Source organism: Heptranchias perlo, chromosome 8 (genome assembly GCF_035084215.1).
Source record: "Heptranchias perlo isolate sHepPer1 chromosome 8, sHepPer1.hap1, whole genome shotgun sequence".
NCBI lineage: Eukaryota > Metazoa > Chordata > Chondrichthyes > Hexanchiformes > Hexanchidae > Heptranchias > Heptranchias perlo.
In genome coordinates, this window is record NC_090332.1 from 45,880,008 (window position 1) to 45,898,180 (window position 18,173).

The following is an 18,173-nucleotide window of genomic DNA, read 5'->3' on the forward strand; positions in this document are numbered from 1 at the left end:
GCTGAAAGGTTCAGAAATGTAACTGGACAGAACCACCAAATATTTTTAAATGTATCACATCATAATGTAGCAATTCAAGTTTGTGAGAATAGAGAGATAGAAAGTGATGGTATAACAAAACCGAGACATTATATACATACAAGGTTGGAAACACTAGGACAAAAAGCAGACAACCAAAGAGAAGAGGAATACCACGTTTATGGATGGAAATTAATCTCGTAGGTACCCCTTGAGGTGACGAAGCTCCAGAGGGAGGCAGAGCTAACCAACTCCACCATCCTTAGATGAAGGATTGTATAAGGTTGTACATAAAGAAAGAATCTAACTATAAGGCAACTTGCTGAGCTTACGTTGATCTTGGGCATCAAGTATAATTGTTATGCTATATGAAGCAGAGCCCAGCTAATGCTAAGATATGGTGATACACAAACTACTTTTGTGGAGTGACAATTTACACCATCAATTACTGATATATACATCCAGTTGCTTATTGTAGCCTTCAGTGCTTAACCTTATATTAATTGAGTTTTCATGGATGTTAATAGTCATGTTAGTTTATGGATTTCTTCATCTGACTCCATCTTTGATTATTTTAAGCGAGAGGTTGATCAGTTCACTCAATAGTGTACTGCATCTCCTAGATGGTTGGTTTGGTTTTTGCAGCAACATACTTTGGACAGGGTAATGCAAACAATCCAGAGGACAGCCATGACTCCAGACAGTTCTCTGAAGTGGAATTGAGAGAGAGGAGTTAATCATTTATCTGATACCTTTTGATTAATATTCCCAACATGGTTTACAGATTTACCAGCCACAGAATTATTATAATACTTTGCACAAGCGACTTGCATTTGTGTAGTGACATTAGTGAAATGTCCCAGGGTACTTCAAAGTTGGGTGCCAAACCTGGGTAGGAGGAGGAGGTGATGACCAGAATTGAAGTTAAAGAGGTAGGTTATAAAGATGATTTTGAAGGTGGGGAAAGATGTAGCAAGACAAAGGGTTTTAGTGAGGGAATTCCAGACTCTTAGGGCAAGATGGTTAAAAGTGCTGCCACCAATGGTGGAGCAGAGGGATTGGCAGTGAACCAGAGATGGAAATGCAGAGGGTCCAGGTTGGAAGACAGGACTGGAGAGGTTAGAGTGAGAAAATGGTGGGGCTGTGGAGAGATTTGATGACAAGGATAAAGATTATAAAATTAATGTTTGGACAAATGTAAAATACAATGTAATTTTTTTAAGAGGAGTTTTACTACCCATGTAGTTGAACTCTCTTAAATAAAAGAAAAACATCCAAAAACCTTGCATGAAAGTCTGTATGTTGTCTGGATCCCTACACAACAGAATCTTAGTACACATCGAGGGCAGCATCCTGCACTAAGCAGCACCTGGACCACTGTCCTGTCCTTCTCCTTCAATGGAAACATGACTTCTGATCCTATTCAACAAAGAGGCAGAAGCAGTAGTTTTATTAATGCTTAAAAGATTTTCACTTAAATGGTTATATTTTTGAATATTCTTCAAGAGCAATAATGTTCCATCAAAAACATTAAAAATGAACATGAAACAGTTTCAAAGGTTTCATTCTACTTCAATTTGTTAAGTTTTTTCAGTTACATTTTTGTGCTACAATGTTGGGGAATAGGATACTTGTGAATTTCTCGTTCCTACACCACCCATCCTAGTGGCCTACCAAATGATGGAATCTGTGTCAAATCATTCTGTTTTGTGCTGTGAGCTCACATGCCTACTAGAAACTAATGAAATTGCCCAAAGTTATTTTACATAACACTATTAGAATCATCGAATTGTGTATCACAGAAGGAGGACATTTAGCCTATGGCATTTATTCTAACTCAAAAGGACTATCCACTTAGTTCCAAATCTCCCATCCTTTCCCTATACATCCTCTCTTCTTTTTCAAATATTTATCCCCTTCACTTTTAAAGGCTATTATGGATTCTGCTTCCACCGCTGTTTCTGGTGGGTTGATAACAACCCTCTGCATAAAGTCAAAGAAGAATGGAGATTTTTATCCTGATAGTTTGGGCTGCATTTGAACCTAATACACTCCCCTCCACACCAGCTTTAAGGTTCCTCACAAGCTATGGACAAAGTAGCTCGCTTTCGTTTTGCATCTCTTTCCATTCATGTTCAGAAAGTTGCTAGGTTGCCAAATTAAAGACATGGACCCGTATCTTACCACTGAACATACCAGCATCCTATACTACCTCATCATCATAATTGGTGTTTTTGAAGTGTTCAGTAACAATTACAATTTCAGCTAGTTAAAGTGAATTGTGATAGTCTAAGAGCTTATTTATTTAACAACGTTCTGCGTTCAAAGGTGATTCAAGTTTCTTACGTCTGACCACTCAAAGTATCTACAGTATATTTCTTATATATATATATACATATATTCCAGCAACATCGTTAACCAACTCGTATTCGGTCCATTTTATTAATAATTTTACTTTCACCACAAAACAACTAAAATTTTAAAAATCGACCCATCTCTAAACTCACATTTCCTCAGCTACTGCCCACCTTGCACACACCAGTAACACCAGCTCCCGGAAGTGATTGTTCGCAAATATAAAGCGACTCGGATCTTCATGCTTTCCGTAAGCAACTATCTGTGTTCGGATGTATCTCTATGTCCCATTGGACGTTGTCTCCGTGTTCGGCTGTGTGTCTATGTTCCATTGGTTAGTGTCTCTGTGTTCGGCTGTGTCTCCGTGTTCCATTGGTTAGTGTCTCTGTGTTCGGATGTGTCTCCGTGTTCCATTGGTTAGTGTCTCCGTGTTCGGCTGTGTCTTTATGTTCCATTGGTTAGTATCTCTGTGTTCGGATGTGTCTCCGTGTTCCATTGGTTAGTGTCTCCGTGTTCGGCTGTGTCTCTATGTTCCATTGGCTAGCTCGGAATATGTGTGAAGCTGAAGTGCCGAGAAGTCATTATTGAGCGAATGATTTTGTAACGAGGATTATGGGGTCACAGCCGCCTCCTAAACCCTGGGAAAGACGGATCCCGGGAAATATGAGTACCCCCTCCTTCCAGTAAGTCTTCAGTACATACTGTGTAATAGACTGGAAGCGAATTATCCCCTTGGACTGCTATGGCTCCCTGTGTAGCTCCAGGCTCCATGTACGTAGGGTTTGTGGGTTGAGTGAAGCGCCTCACCGACCTCTATCTCTGCTAAAAACGATTGGCACGTTTGTCTATTGAAAAGTATCATCGTCTTTAGAACTGAATTGCATTTCAAAGTAATATTTTGCCTTTTTCCAATTGGAGTATGGTAATTGTTATTTGAGCTGTTTATCGGTAGCTTGTAACGAAAGTGAACCTGTTCTACAACTGTTTAGGATACGTCTTCAGAATTATTCAAAATACTGACAAGTTATTCTACTGTATTTCATTTTAAAGTAGTTTGTTTTCCAAAGTAAATACACTAAACGACTCTCTAGAGTAAAAGTAATAAACATTAAATATTCCGGAAAGAAAATAATTGACAGGCCTAGTATAAAATGTGTTCAGATATGAGCTAACCAGACAGTGTCACAGCTTGTTATGCACCAACAAATTTTGGGCCACATACATTTATACCTGCAGTTAAACTGTGATTTCCTGTTGTCAGTTGTACTTTGGATAGATCCCTTTACAATCATTACTCAAGCTTGGTCATCCTTTTGATGAGGGTGCAATTTGTGACGTGTAGGATTTTTTTTAAAGATGAGTCGACTATAAGACTCGTGCTTTAGGAGCTATGAGGAAAGATTGGATAGGCTGGGGTTGTTTTCCTTAGAACAGAGGATGTTGAGGGGTGATTTAATTGAGGTGTACAGAATTATGAGGGGCTGAGATAGAGTGGACAGGAAGGACCTATTTCCCTTAGCAGAGAGGTCAATAACCAGGGGGCATAGATTTGAAGTAATTGGTGGAAGGATTAGAGGGGAGCTGAAAAAAAATGTTTTCCCCCAGAGGGTGGTGGGTGTCTGGAACTCACTGCCTGAAAAGGTGGTAGAGGCAGAAACCCTCAACACATTTAAAAAGTACTTGGATATGCACTTGAAGTGCCGTAACCTACAGGGCTACAGACCAAGAGCTGGAGAGTGGGATTAGGCTGGGTAGCTCTTTTTCGACCGGCACGGACACGATGGGCCTAATGGCCTCCATCTGTGCCGTAAATTTTTCTATGTTTCTATGCTCCTAATTGCTTGTACCTTGGGCTTTTTATTGAAGTCAGTTGAAAAGGGGAGTGGGTATTGCAATGTATTTTCGGAAACTGCAACAGAACTATATAAAGAGAGTTGCTTTTAAATCACTGCACAGCAGGAAGTGCTTTAAGCGTGTATAAATCTTAGGCATCGACAAATTCTGTAGCACCACTAATATATTCAACTTTTTATTTATTTTTGTTCCTGGAATGTTGGTGATGCTGGCAAAGCTGGATTTATTGCCCTTCCCTACTTGACCTGAGAAGGTGGTGGTGAGCCGCCTTGAACCGCTGCAGTCCATGTGGTGAAGGTTCTCCCACAGTGCTGTTAGGAAGGGAGTTCCAGAATTTTGACCCAGCGACGATGAAGGAACTGCGATATATTTCCAAGTCAGGGTGATTTGTGACTTGGAGGGAAACATGCAGGCGGTGTTCCCGTGCACCTGCTGCCCTTGTCCTTCTAGGTGGTAGAGGTCACTATGGTACACACTGCAGCCACGGTGCGCCAGTGGTAGAGGGAGTGAATGTTTAAGGTGGTGGATGGGCTGCCGATCAAGCGGGCTGCTTTGAACTGGATGATTTTGAGCTTCTTGAGTGTTGTTGGAGCTGCACTCATCCGGGTAAGTGGAGAGTATTCCATCACACTCCTGAATTATGCCTTGTAGATGGTGGAAAGGCTTTGGGGAGTCAGGAGGTGAGTTACTTGCCGCAGAATACTCAGCCTCTGACCTGCTTTTGTAGCCACAGTATTTATGTGGCTGGTCCAGTTAAGTTTCTGGTCAATGGTGACCCCCAGGATGTTGATGGTGGGGGATTCGGCGATGGTAATGCCGTTGAATGTCAAGGGGAGGTGCTTAGACTCTCTCTTGTTGGAGATGGTCATTGCCTGGCACTTGTCTGGCGCGAATGTTACTTGCCACTTATCAGCCCAAGCCTGGATGTTGTCCTGGTCTTGTTGCATGTGGGCATGGACTGCTTCATTATCTGAGGGGTTGCGAGTGGAACTGTACACTGTGGAATCATCAGCAAACATCGCCACTTCTGACCTTATGATGGAGGGAAGGTCATTGATGAAGCAGCTGAAGATGGTTGGGCCTAGCTCACTGCCCTGAGGAACTCCTGCAGCGATGTTCTGGGGCTGAGATGATTGGCCTCCAACTACCACTACCATCTTGTGCTAGGTATGACTCCAACCACTGGAGAGTTTTCCCCCTGATTCCCATTGACTTCAATTTTACTAGAGCTCCTTGGTGCCACACTCAGTCAAATGCTGCCTTGATGTCAAGGGCAGTCACTCTCACCTCACCTCTGGAATTCAGCTCTTTTGTCCATGTTTGGACCGAGGCTGTAATGAGGTCTGGAGCCGAGTGGTCCTGGCGGAACCCAAACTGAGCATCGGTGAGCAGGTTATTGGTGAGTAAGTGCCGCTTGATAGCACTGTTGACGATACCTTCCATCTCTTTGCTGATGATTGAGAGTAGACTGATGGGGTGGTAATTGGCTGGATTGGATTTGTCCTGCTTTTTGTGGACAGTATATACCTGGGCAATTTTCCACATTGTCGGGTAGATGCCAGTGTTGTAGCTGTACTGGAACAGCTTGGCTCGAGGGGCAGCTAGTTCTGGAGCACAAGCCTTCAGCACGACAGCTGGGATGTCGTCGGGGCCCATAGCCTTTACTGTATCCAGTGCACTCAGCAGTTTCTTAATATCACGTGGAGTGAATCAAATTGGCTGAAGACTGGCTTCTGTGATGGTGGGGAACTCGAGAAGAGGCCAAGATGGATCATCCACTCGGCACTTCTGGCTGAAGATGGTTGCAAACGCTTCAGCCTTGTCTTTTGCACTCACGTGCTGGACTCCGCCATCATTGAGGATGGGGATGATCACGGAGCCTCCTCCTCCCGTTAGTTGTTTAATTGTCCATCACCATTCACGACTGGATGTGGCAGGACTGCAGAGCTTTGATCTGATCTGTTGGTTGTGGAATCGCTTAGCTCTGTCTATAGCATGCTGCATCTGCTGTTTAGCATGCATGTTGTCCTGAGTTGTAGTTTCACCAGGTTGGCACCTCATTTTTAGGTACGCTTGGTGCTACTCCTGGCATGCTCTTCTACACTCCTCATTGAACCAGGGTTGATCCCCTGGCTTGTTGGTAATGGTAGAGTGAGGAATATGCTGGGCCATGAGGTTACAGATTGTGCTGGAATACAACTCTGCTGCTGCTAATGGCTCACAGCGCCTCATGGATGCCCAGTTTTGAGCTGCTAGATCTGTTCTGAATCTATCCCATTTAGCACAGTGGTAGTGCTACACAACACAATAGATGGTGTCCTCAGTGCGAAGACGAGACATCGTCTCCACAAGGACTGTGCGGTGGTCACTTCAATCAATACTGTCATGGACAGATGCATCTTCGAAAGGTAGATTGGTGAGGACAAGGTCAAGTCGGTTTTTCCCTCGTCTTGGTTCTCTCACCACCTGCCGCACACCCAGTCTGGCAGCTATATCCTTTGGGACCTGGCCAACTTGGTCAGTATTGGTGTTACCGAGCCACTCTTGGTGATGGACATTGAAGTCCCCCACCCAGAGTACATTCTGTGCCCTTGCTACCCTCAGTGCTTCTTCCAAGTTGTGTTCAACATGGAGGAGTACTGATTCATCAGTTGAGGGAGGGCGGTAGGTGGTAATCAGCAGGAGGTTTCTTTGCCCATGTTTGACCTGATGCCATGAGATTTCATGGGGTCCGGAGTCAATGTTTAGGACTTCCAGGGCCACTCCCTCCTGACTGTATACCACTGTACTGCCACCGATGAAGCAGCTGAAGATAGTTTGGCTGAGGACATTTCCCTGATCAAATCCTGCAGTGATGTCCTGGGGTTGTGATGACTGACCTCCGACTACCACAACCATCTTCCTTTGTGTCAAGTGTGACTCCAACCATTGGAGGGTTTTCTTTTTGACCTCCATTGACTTCAGTTTTGCTAGAGTTCCTTGGTCCAATCTCAGTTGGATGCTGCCTTGATGTCGAGGGCTAACCTCGCCTCTGCTCTGGCTTACAGCTCTTGTATCGATGTCTGGATTAAGGTTGTGATGAGGTCTGGAGCTGAGTGGTTCTGGCAGAACTCGAACTGTAGTGAAACTTCAGTATTCGCTCATTTCATATTCCTGCATCACTGAAGTGTGGATATTTAAGTTGTGACACTGCCCATCCTTTAACAATCATTTATATGAAAGAAAATTAAAGTTCTATCAAATTTTGACAAAACTTTACAAAGCACCTGCAGTCTAATGTAAGTCTCATTTAATTTTTTCTTTAAAAAATTGTTAACCCTTTATCTTTCAGGCATCTAATCACAAACAATTGTATTGTTAATAATGAAAAATTTGGTAATAGTACGTAGTATAGTTGTTTATTATTTTGTTGTTCCTTCAAATCGAAATCTCTAGGCACAATACTTCAGTACTTGATTTTACAGTGTTTTTATAGAAACTGATATAATGCAATAATTCTACTCTAATCAAATGTAAGAAGATCCAAAACTACAGAAGACAGTTGTTAATAGAATAAATATTCACATATTTGGCTATATCACTGCTTCTCACATGCTTACTTTTCTGTAACAAAAGCAAGAGAGATACTACAAAAACAGAAAATATTTTTCAAACCTCAGAAAATATCATTAAACCCTTTGTGATCCTCATAGCTATCAGTTTAAATTTGTGCAGAGTAAAAAGGCCATCCATCAGCTTGAATTTACTCAACGTGCAGTAGCCTGGTATTTGCACGCCCTTAATGAAAGTCACTAAATCCAAAGGTTATGTTTACAGGAGAAGATAAAAAGAAAGAAATGTAATCCTGCAGGCTGTCTGTTAACAGTATAGTACATGGTCTACTAGTCTGTAAGATATTGCTTGTAAAGATACAACTACAAAGAAGAAAACCAAGACAAATCATTTGTAACCCTAGACTTGTTTCGCGTTCAGATTCATCCGTGATGACAAAATCATATGGTAAAAAACTTTTCACAAGTGTTTATAGTTTTGAAATATCATGACTGAGGCTTTTTCTGCAGGGTCACATTACAAAAACTGATTAAAGAAGGCCCACAAGATTTAATTTTGCAAAGTTGATCTGACCTGATTTACTAGTTGTAAACAAAACATGATCCAGATTTTTAACTTTTTTTAATAATAATATTGTTCTAGCAAGACATATATTTTGTTAAGGCTCATGCAAGAACTATTAATGCTATTATCTTCATGAAAAGAAAATTCCTTGGCAAAGCTTTTCTCATTGTTTATAAGCAAACAGTGCTGTGGCATAAATTTCATAATGTGCATTACAGTAGCTAAATGTGATATAATTACAAAAATGACACATGGCTCTCTCTCCAAACACTTTCTTCGAGAAAAGAGAAGGCTGAGGGGTGACCTGATAGAGTTCTTTAAGATAATGATAGGGTTTGATAGGTTAGATGTACAGAAAACATTTCAACTTGTGGGGGAGTCCAAAACTAGAGGTCATAAATATAAAATAGTCGCTAATAAATCCAATCGGGAATTCAGGAGAAACTTCTTTACCCAAAGAGTGGTAAGAATGTGGAATGCGCTATCACAAGGAGTAGTTGAGGCAAATAGCATAGGTGCATTTAAGGGGAAGCAAGATAAGCACATGAGGGAGAAAGGAATTGAAGGAAATGCTGATAGTGTTAGGTGAAGTAGAGAGGGAGGAGGCTCATGTGGGTACGTAAACACTGACATGGACCAGTTGAGCCAAATGGCCTATTTCTGTGCTGTAGTTTCGTCGTCACTCAATGTAAGATAGTGTTCTTTTTAGATAAAAGTGTGTAATTATTCTTTTTCTCCATGCAGAGCAAGTATTTTTTATTTGGTTTTTGTTTTAAAATTGGATTTGTACTTCCTGTCTTTCAGATCTGCTGAACTGTTATCTGGCCTACCTACGAGACAAGGACAGCGTGTACTTACAAGAATTCCACCACCTCTTCCCCCAAGATCAGCACAACCAACTGGAATTGGCAACCTCAGCACTTACAGATCTGCTTATGGCACCTTCTCTCCAGCATATACACCATATGGAAGCTCTTTGTATGGAAGCTATAGCCCTTATAGTTATGGATACGGAGGTCTTGGCCACAACAGATTTCGAACAGATAATGTACCTCCCAGTAGGTTTGTACGCCAGGCTGAAGAAAGCAGTAGAGGAGCATTTCAGTCCATTGAAAGTATTGTTCATGCATTTGCTTCTGTCAGTATGATGCTTGAGGCTACTTTTTCAGCAGTGTACAACAGTTTCAGAGCCGTCTTGGATGTTGCTAATCACTTTTCCAGACTTCGAGTGCATTTTACCAAAGTTCTCTCGGCATTTGCATTGATCAGAACTTTGAAGTACATGTACAGGAAGCTACAAAGGTTACTAGGCCTGCGTAAGAATTCTGAGGTTGAGGATTTATGGGCAGACATAAATGGTGGTGCTGTGGTCCCAGCCGGGGCTGAAGACAAAGTACCTGGGTCTGGCAAATCCTGGCCCATCTTTTTGTTCTTTGCAGTTGTTCTTGGAGGTCCGTATCTCATATGGAAATTATTAAGCTCAGCTACTTCTGAAGAACCAGGTGAGAAAATCTCTGACCAATAAAGGCAGCTAAAATGTTACTGTAATCTCCCATCTTGTATCAAGATCCAGTGCCTAAATTTGTAAAGAGTCTATGATAGACTGGGGACAAACAATAAATGCAGTCAATGGTTAGGTCTTTAAGAATGATACACAGTAATACTTCAGTGGTGCAATAATCATTTTAGGCATTTGGCTATTGAGGTGCTGAACATTTACTTACATTAGCTGTTCTTTTCCAAACTTTTTAATTGTTATCATCTTATGCTATAATGATTTTAACTGGAACAGATTAACACCACAGATGTACATTACAAATTTTATTGACTCCAATTTTACAAGTTTTATGTAGCCCTAATTTCCGTGCACGATTTTTCCACTCCTCCAGAATGCATTTTGGCTATTTGGTTGTGAAGTCAGCGAGGGATGGTTGAGTGCAGTTCAGCTGAATCAATTCCAGTAGGCCCGGACTGGAGAGTGATGAGTAGGATTTGAACCATGTGAGGTTAGGATATTCTGCAAATGAATTAAAGTAGGGTCATAAGCAGCTAATGTTCTTATGTGAGAATATGCACTAAAATCTAAAACATTTCACGAGTAATATTCAATATCTGTTTATAATAAACTGCGGGGGAGAAAATTGGATAAGGCCTATTATTGAGCGCGAGTAGCGTGATCCGCTATTAACCTGCGCCCGATGGCCTCTGCGCAGGCAGGGCAAGATATTCGTCCGGCCTATGGACTTACCTTCAAGCAGCGTTGAAAAGTAGGCCTTACATGACAATTCAAGTCAATGCACACTTTCCACCAACAGGGGGAGCCCCAATCTCTTAAAGGGAGGATGTCTCTTAAAATCTCTTAAAGGTAGCCAGTACCTGTTTGCTAAAAAATAACAGTCTTCTGTCTGAATGGAGATCAGACTTCACACACGTACAACACAGATGCAGGTCCCGTTTCCTATGTTTAAAAACTGATGAATTATGTTAAAACATAATAAAGGTTCCGCACTACTAAATCCTCCAATCTGCATGCCAGACCTCACCAAACTGCCGATCTGAGTTTGTACCAGGCCTGCGAGAGCTCTTGCACCAAGGTTCTCTGCTGGCGCACTAGAGGCCTTGATGCAAGAGGTGGACAGGAGGTGGGAGATCCTATATCTGCAGGGGTTGTGGGGGGGGGGGTTCGAGGCCCTCCAGTCATATGTTCAAAAGGCAGTGGGAGGCAGCGGGGGATGAAGTCAAGGCCAGGCACAGAGCAGCACGAACATGGATGCAGTTCATGAAGAAGTTCAATGCTTTGACACGAGTGGTCAAGGTAAGTGAGGTCAACTGTCAAGTGGCGTCTCCGACCAACTACACCTTTAGCCGCATCCACTGTTCCACACACTACACCCCCCCATCACCTACATACCAACAAACCCTTTCCATCAGTACTCAACTTTTCCATTCGAATGCTTCCTCTCACATTACCACTGTTGCAAGCCGCCTACCCACAACTCACAGGCCACACAAGCTGGCAGCTATTCAACCATGACAGGCACATCACCCAGACACACGTCTTGCTTTCTTGCAGGAGAAGGTGGCGCATAACAGGAGGCAGCAAGTGGCAGTGGCATTTAGCCCTTGAGCATGTTTTGCCATTCAGTGAGGTCATGGTTGATCTGTGACCTAACTCCATATATCTGCCTTAGCCCCATATCCCTAAATGCACTTGGTTCACAGAAATCTATCAATCTCAGATTTAGAATTCACAATTGAGCTAGCATCAGCTGCAATTCGCAGAAGAGCATTCCAAACTTCTCCCACCCTTTGCATGTAGCAGCATTTCCTAACTTCACTCCTGCAAATCTTGGCTTTAAATGTTAGGCTGTGTCCCCATGTCCTGGTGTTCAAGTATAGGAGACCTCCCAAAACAGTTACAAATGCATCAGCAGCCAGAAGCAATAATCCAGCCACTAACCTGTAAATCCTGCATGGTCCCTTTAAATAGCACTGGTGGGGGGGGTCCTCCAGGCACTCTAAGACACGTTCAGATGGTCGTGGTTAAGACTGTGCATGGAGTTGAGCATTAAGTCCCAAAATGGTGTCTATCACTTTAAATCAGCATTGCACACTGATTGTATCCATTTTCTCCTTACTTTACATACTTCTGGTGTTCGTTATTTGCACATGCCAATACAAAGATGGCGTCTGGTGCATGTCACGCTGTAAATGTGCTTGCGCAGCCAAGATACCATCTTGGCACTTCAGGAGGCCGTGTAGCATCGAAACAACGGGCGTTACATGGCCCAATTTCTAGCCGTCGTGTTCCTCTCTGCGGTCTACTTTGTCGATAGATATTGACACTTTAGATAGGGTGCAGAAAAGAGCAACATCAATGATACCTAAATTTAGAACTGTTAGTTATGAGGCTTAGAAAAGGTCAATTTCTTTGAAGAGTCGTAGGAGATATCTTAGAGGTTTACAAAATTATGAAACGACTAGATGTAGTGGATTTGGTTAAGATATTTGAAGTAGATGATAATTTTGCAACTAAAAGGTATGCCTATAAGTTACATATGATGTGGAGCATATGATAAGCCTCCGAAAGCTTGTGAATTTAAAATAAAATTGCTGGACTATAACTTGGTGTTGTAAAATTGTTTACAATTATAAGTTACATAGGCAAAGAGTCAGGATAGATGGCGGGAAGTATTTCTCCTCTCAGGGTATCAGCCTCAAATACATTAATGGCAATTGTGGTAAGAATGGGTACGTTTTAAGAATGAACTTGACCAATTCCTGAGTGAGGACGATATTGCTGTATATCCGAGGGAGGGGTGAGATAAGCTTACCAAGTGATCTGATGTTGGTAGTAATGAACTTCTGAAGCTTGTTTAATTGTCAAGAAGGAATTATCCAGAAGTTTTTGTGAAATTAGCTATAGTTTTTTCTCTCTTTTGAAACCTCCCTCTGGAGTTTGCATTACTGGGGTTTCAAAAGACCATGCATGACTTTAGTTAATAGAACGAGCATTGATTAGTGTGACTATCTTTTCCAGCCATTTTTTTTTGTATGTAACAATATATATGCCATCTTTTCCAATAAAAGTATATTGTATAATTAAAATGTGTCACTAAGCCAAATACTATCTTAAATCCAAATCAGAACCACAAATTTTGTTTTACCTTATTTTAAAGTGGTGTTCTGTGCCAGGAGTCTGATTTGTGCAGTAACACTAATGGTGTGATAGTGGTGTAACCTGTGTGCTGAGACTCAATTGCCCAATGTGGAGAGTGCACAGGTGACAGAGCACACTCTATCCACCACTCTAAGGATTGCATTGCTCAGAAAGTTGAGTAATTAACTACTCAGTCTTGAATGTATACACACACACACACACACACACACACACACACACACACACACACACACACATTTTGCATGCTTATAAAAAGCAAAAGATCAAAAACACTGCATATTTTTAACTGCACCATGGTGTAGAAAGAACATAGAAAAACACACTATATTCCTTATACTGATCGTTGTTTATAATGAGCTCAGGGATAATTTCCATTCCCTTTCATTTTCACCCGTGGCCTTCAAAATACTTGCTGCTTCATTTGTTTCCAGATCTTCTGTCCATAGCCCATTACCTTAGGTGTTGCTGAGTCGGAGATATATGTGAAACAGATAGATATTAGGGCTGGATTCTTGTCAAACATTTAGTGAGAAATTCTGCTCTAAACCTTGTGGAGAATTATCAGCTGTAAGTGCATTGTTCTCAAACACAATTGGAATAATCAGTGAGTACTTTCTCACTGACTGCTTATACAAGTCGCGGTTGCTGGTAATATACTCAGTGTGTCCTCCATATAAGATATTCAGTTTTGCTGAAGCTCTGCACTCCCTGGAAACGATATCCTAGTGCTGTACGTGTTTGTATCTTTTGCTTTTTTGCCTCACTGTTTTTCTCCTCTCTTGGGCCTCCCCTGCATTCTGTAGCATTCCTCTGATTGAAAAGGTAGTTGGGTATCTTTCTTGCTGGACTCTGCCACTTGTGAGCTGCCATTTGCAGATGCACAAGAGCAGCCCTCAGTATTTTGTGCACTGAGTTATTTAGGAACTGTACATATGATGTACACAGCAACACTTGGAGTTTCAGAGCATTGGCGCAGCCGGCGCTATAGTGTCATATGAACATTGGAACAGGAATTCAGCCCCTCAAGCCTGTGCTAACATTCAGTTAGATCATGGCTGATCTGGACCTCAACTCCATTTACCTACTTTTGATCCATATCCCTTTATACCTTCACCTAATAAAAAAATCTATCGATCTCACTCTTGAAAATTTCAACACGCCCAGCATCCGCAGCCTTTTGGGAGAGAGAGTACGACATTTCCACTACCCCTTGGGTGAAGAAGTGCTTGCTGATTTCATTCCTGAATGGTCTGGCTCTAATTTTTAGATTATGCCCTCTTGTTCTGGATTTCCCCACCAGAGGAAACAGTGTCTCTGTATCTATCCTATTGAATCATTTTATCATTTTTAAATACCTCAATTAGATCTCCTCTCAACCATCTATACTCCAGGGAATACAAGCCAAGCCATGCATCCTGTGCTCATAATTTAACTCTTTAGTTAATGAAATGAGTAAAAGTCATAGAATAATAGTCATGGGAGATTTCAACCTACCCCCAAATAAACTGGCAAGGAGAGATAGGTAAAGGGGAAACAGGAATGGAGTTTTTACAGTGTGTTCAGGACTTTTTTTCTTACCCAATACGTAAGAAGCCCAACAAGAGAGCAATAGGAATCTAGTAATAGGAAATGAACCAGAGTAGAGAAGAGAAGCGTAGGGGAACATCCAGGCAATAGTGATCACAGTATAAGGTTTAAAATAATGATTGAGAAAGATATAAGTAAGACAAAGACCAAAAGCTAATTTTGAGGAGATAAAAATGGAACTGGGGAAAAAGTGACAGAGATAGAACAGCAGTGAGAAATATTTTAAAAGGTGATCAATAGAGTTCAGGAGAAATATATTCTGCCAATATCAAGAACAAACTAGCCAAGGAAAAAATACCACAAAAGCAATACATGCTAGCTCAATTAATAATTCTAAATCTGAGATTGATAAATTTTTGCTAACCATGGGTATTAAGGGATAAGGAGCCACGGTAGGTAAATGGAGTCAGGATACAGATCAGCCATGATCTCATTGAATGGCCTACTCCTGTTCCTATGTAACTTTAAGCCCCTGTTATCATTCTGGTGAATCTACGCTACATTCCCTCCAAGCCCAACAAATCTTTCCTGATGTTCGGTGCCCAGAACTGAAGGCAGTACTTCTGGTGGGGTCTGACCAAGGCTCAATACAACTGAAGCACCACTTCCTCACTTTTAAATTCCAACCCCCTTGAGATAAGCCAACATTCCATTAGTCTTTTTGATTACATTTTTAACCTGTGCACTAGCTTTTAGTGATTTGTGTATGTGGCAGATTTGGGTTAAGAAAAACTATACCTTGTATAAATCTGGGAGTAAATAATCTGGGATGAATTTCCAGCATTTGGTTGTTTCTGATTTGCGTGTCCCTGAGTAGAACCATCAAAACCAACTTGTGACTGCACTTATATCTGTAATACATATCTGACCACCCATAACTCTAAAGTAATATAGGAGATAAGCCCTAAATAGTATTTACAATCCAAATCAATCCAGATTAAATTCTTACCTTTTTTGCCTAATTTGGTTTAATATTTTTTTAAATTATTCTGTGATACCCAATAGTTTTTACCAGTTGTTGTGTGTTTTATGTATGTGGAATGCTCTGTTGGTGTAAATAATTCTGAGGCAGTGAAAACATGTTTTTAATTTGAATTTCTTTTTGTGGTGTTGGGCAATGTGATGATAGTGAAGGTGGAGTTCTAATGTGCAGTGTACAGAGTAGGATGGTCTTGGGTTCAATTCCTCATTCTGCTCAGTTCCTCGTGTTAGCTGTCAGGAGGTGCCAGACAATGGCAATGTGGAGGGAAGATCAGGGAGGGAATGTGTGTCTGGATAGTAGATGACCTAAAGGGGGCTCTGGTGGAAGTCAGGGAGCAGACCTCCTTCAGTGCCTGGCCCTTTGGGACATGAATCTGGATAGATCTGAAGGTAAAGGTATTAGGGAATTTTTTTTTAAAACTAGGATCCTCTTATGGCTCATTGAGTTTATCCAGAAAGTAGGAAGGTTCCAGATTCAATTGCTCATCTGAATTAGCTGATCTCAGCTAGGGTGCTACACTTGGCCTCAGTGTTTCTGGGAGGAGAAAATTCAGCCAGGGTTACTGCTCCTAGTAACTATCCAGTATGTGTGCGCACATGCTTGTCTATGTCACTATTACGAAGAAGATCAGGGGGTTCTCCCCGATGTCCTGGCCAATATTTATCCCTCAACCAACATCTCAAAACAGATTTTCTAGTCATTATCACATTGCTGTTTGTGGGACCTTGCTGAGTGCAAATTGGCTGCTGCATTTCGTACATTACAACAGTGACCACACTTCAAAACGTACCTCATTGGTTGTGAAGTGCTTTGGTACATCCTGAAGACATGAAAGGTGCTATATTATTGCAAGTCTTTCTTCCTTTATGTTTAAGAACATTGGGTGAGGATAGATTCAGGCTTGGCTGTGATGGCCCATCTGGTTGAATAGCCTGCAGACACGCACTGTCAAGGGTCACACATAGATAATGGACAATTGATTGAGGTACTAGATGGCACCTCGTGCCTGTGAAACCATATCCCAGCCAGGAGTCACTGGCTCCAGGAGAGATGGGGAAGGGAGAAAAAACAGCAAGGGTAAAAAAAGACAAAAATCCTTTTAATATTTGCTCTGTGCCATCAAGGAAAATTAGTTATGTGACCTATTGGGATGGTGCATCTAAGATGTTCTGTTTATTTCGTTCTCCTTCCCATTTTCTTCACATAGACAAACACCTATTTGTATCCTCTAATACTATATTTGTAAGTGGGGTCACTTTGGGACCAAGTTGGCTCCAAGATAACATGCCTGACAGTGGAAGATTGGAACCACCTCAACCCTCTGTAATCTGATACCCAAACCAGGTGGCTCTACAGCACTCCAGGATACTATTGATGATTGTCCTGTCAGTCTGGATCATTAATGAAGGGATACATCTATCACTAGGGGCTGGTATTCTTCCCACTTGCTTGCAGATTTATCTGAAGCCAGGTTCTTTGACATGCAGGTTGCTACAGGCTGCACAAGCAGGGAGAAAACTACTAGTGCTCTGTGCTGGTAAGCAGTACAGTTTTACCTACTGAGACGCCTCTGTGCACTTTGGGGTCAGTGGGGTGGGCACTAAACCTTTGCCAACCTGCAGCTAAGCTCTCTGGACTTGAATAGGTGGAATGTGTTCCTACAGGAGATGGACTGTGCACTTCACATCAAGCAAGTAACATCTCTTTGTCGATTTCTCAGTAGTTTGGTTTGGGGATAAAGACATGATGTTGGATGTCAGCGAGCGTCAGACACCAGGCTGATCAAAAAAATAAAGCTGCTCAATGTCAGGGTTTGTTAATGAGTGGCTTTAACTTTTGACTTATAGACCACTTATTGCAACATTATTGTGTCCCTATTTTAGGTGTGTGTTTTAGACATTTTATATTTTTTAAACACTTAAAATAACTCCAAAAATACACTTCATAAATCAGTTAGTAGTATTATTCAGGTGAAACAGCCTTCTATATGATTTAGCTCTGCAGCATCATTAGAAAGAGAAAGAAAGAACTTGCATTTACATAACAGCTGATTACACCCTCAGGCCATCTCAAACAATTTTACAGCTAATGAATTATTTTGAAGTGTAATCACTTATTATGTAGGCAACACAGCAGCCAATTTGTGCACAACAAGATCACACACCAAATGAGATAATGATCAGTTAATTTTTCTTTGGTGGTTGTGTCTGAGGAAGGAATGTTGGCCAGGACAGTAGCATTTCTGCGGCCACAACCGAGACTCCAGGATGGTGTGTTGCCTCCCTGGTGCAAGGATCAAGGACGTCTCGGAGCAGCTACAGAACATTTTGGAGGGGGAGGGCGAACAGCCAGCTGTCGTGGTGCACATAGGCACCAACGATATAGGTAAAAAAGGGGATGAGGTCCTAAAAGCAGAATATAGGGAGTTAGGAGGTAAATTAAGAAATAGGACCTCAAAGGTAGTAATCTCAGGATTGCTGCCAGTGCCACGTGCTAGTCAGAGTAGAAATAGGAGGATATTTCAAATGAATACGTGGCTCGAGGAATGGTGCAAGGGGGAGGGATTCAAATTCCTGGGAC

At 41.7% G+C, this 18,173-nt stretch overlaps 2 protein-coding genes across 5 annotated transcripts in view; one reads left to right on the forward strand and one right to left on the reverse strand.

Moving 5' to 3' along the window:
• Positions 1–2,594, reverse strand: part of pus10 (pseudouridine synthase 10) — a 74,503-nt gene extending 71,909 nt beyond the window's left edge. The window contains exons 1-2 of one of the 3 annotated variants that reach the window (XM_067989057.1): positions 2,526–2,594; positions 1,301–1,437 (exon numbers count right to left, since the gene is read on the reverse strand). In XM_067989057.1, coding sequence (XP_067845158.1) covers positions 1,301–1,426 — 126 coding nt within the window. In that variant the 5' untranslated portion in view covers positions 1,427–1,437; positions 2,526–2,594. The remainder of the gene's footprint in view (positions 1–1,300; positions 1,438–2,525) is intronic. The other 2 variants (XM_067989059.1, XM_067989058.1) reach the window with 2 other exon arrangements.
• Positions 2,595–2,924: 330 nt separating this feature from the next.
• pex13 (peroxisomal biogenesis factor 13) overlaps positions 2,925–18,173 on the forward strand; it is a 32,436-nt gene continuing 17,187 nt past the window's right edge. Inside the window, exons 1-2 of one of the 2 annotated variants that reach the window (XM_067989061.1) lie at positions 2,925–3,056; positions 9,148–9,845. In XM_067989061.1, coding sequence (XP_067845162.1) covers positions 2,986–3,056; positions 9,148–9,845 — 769 coding nt within the window. In that variant the 5' untranslated portion in view covers positions 2,925–2,985. The other variant, XM_067989062.1, reaches the window with a different exon arrangement.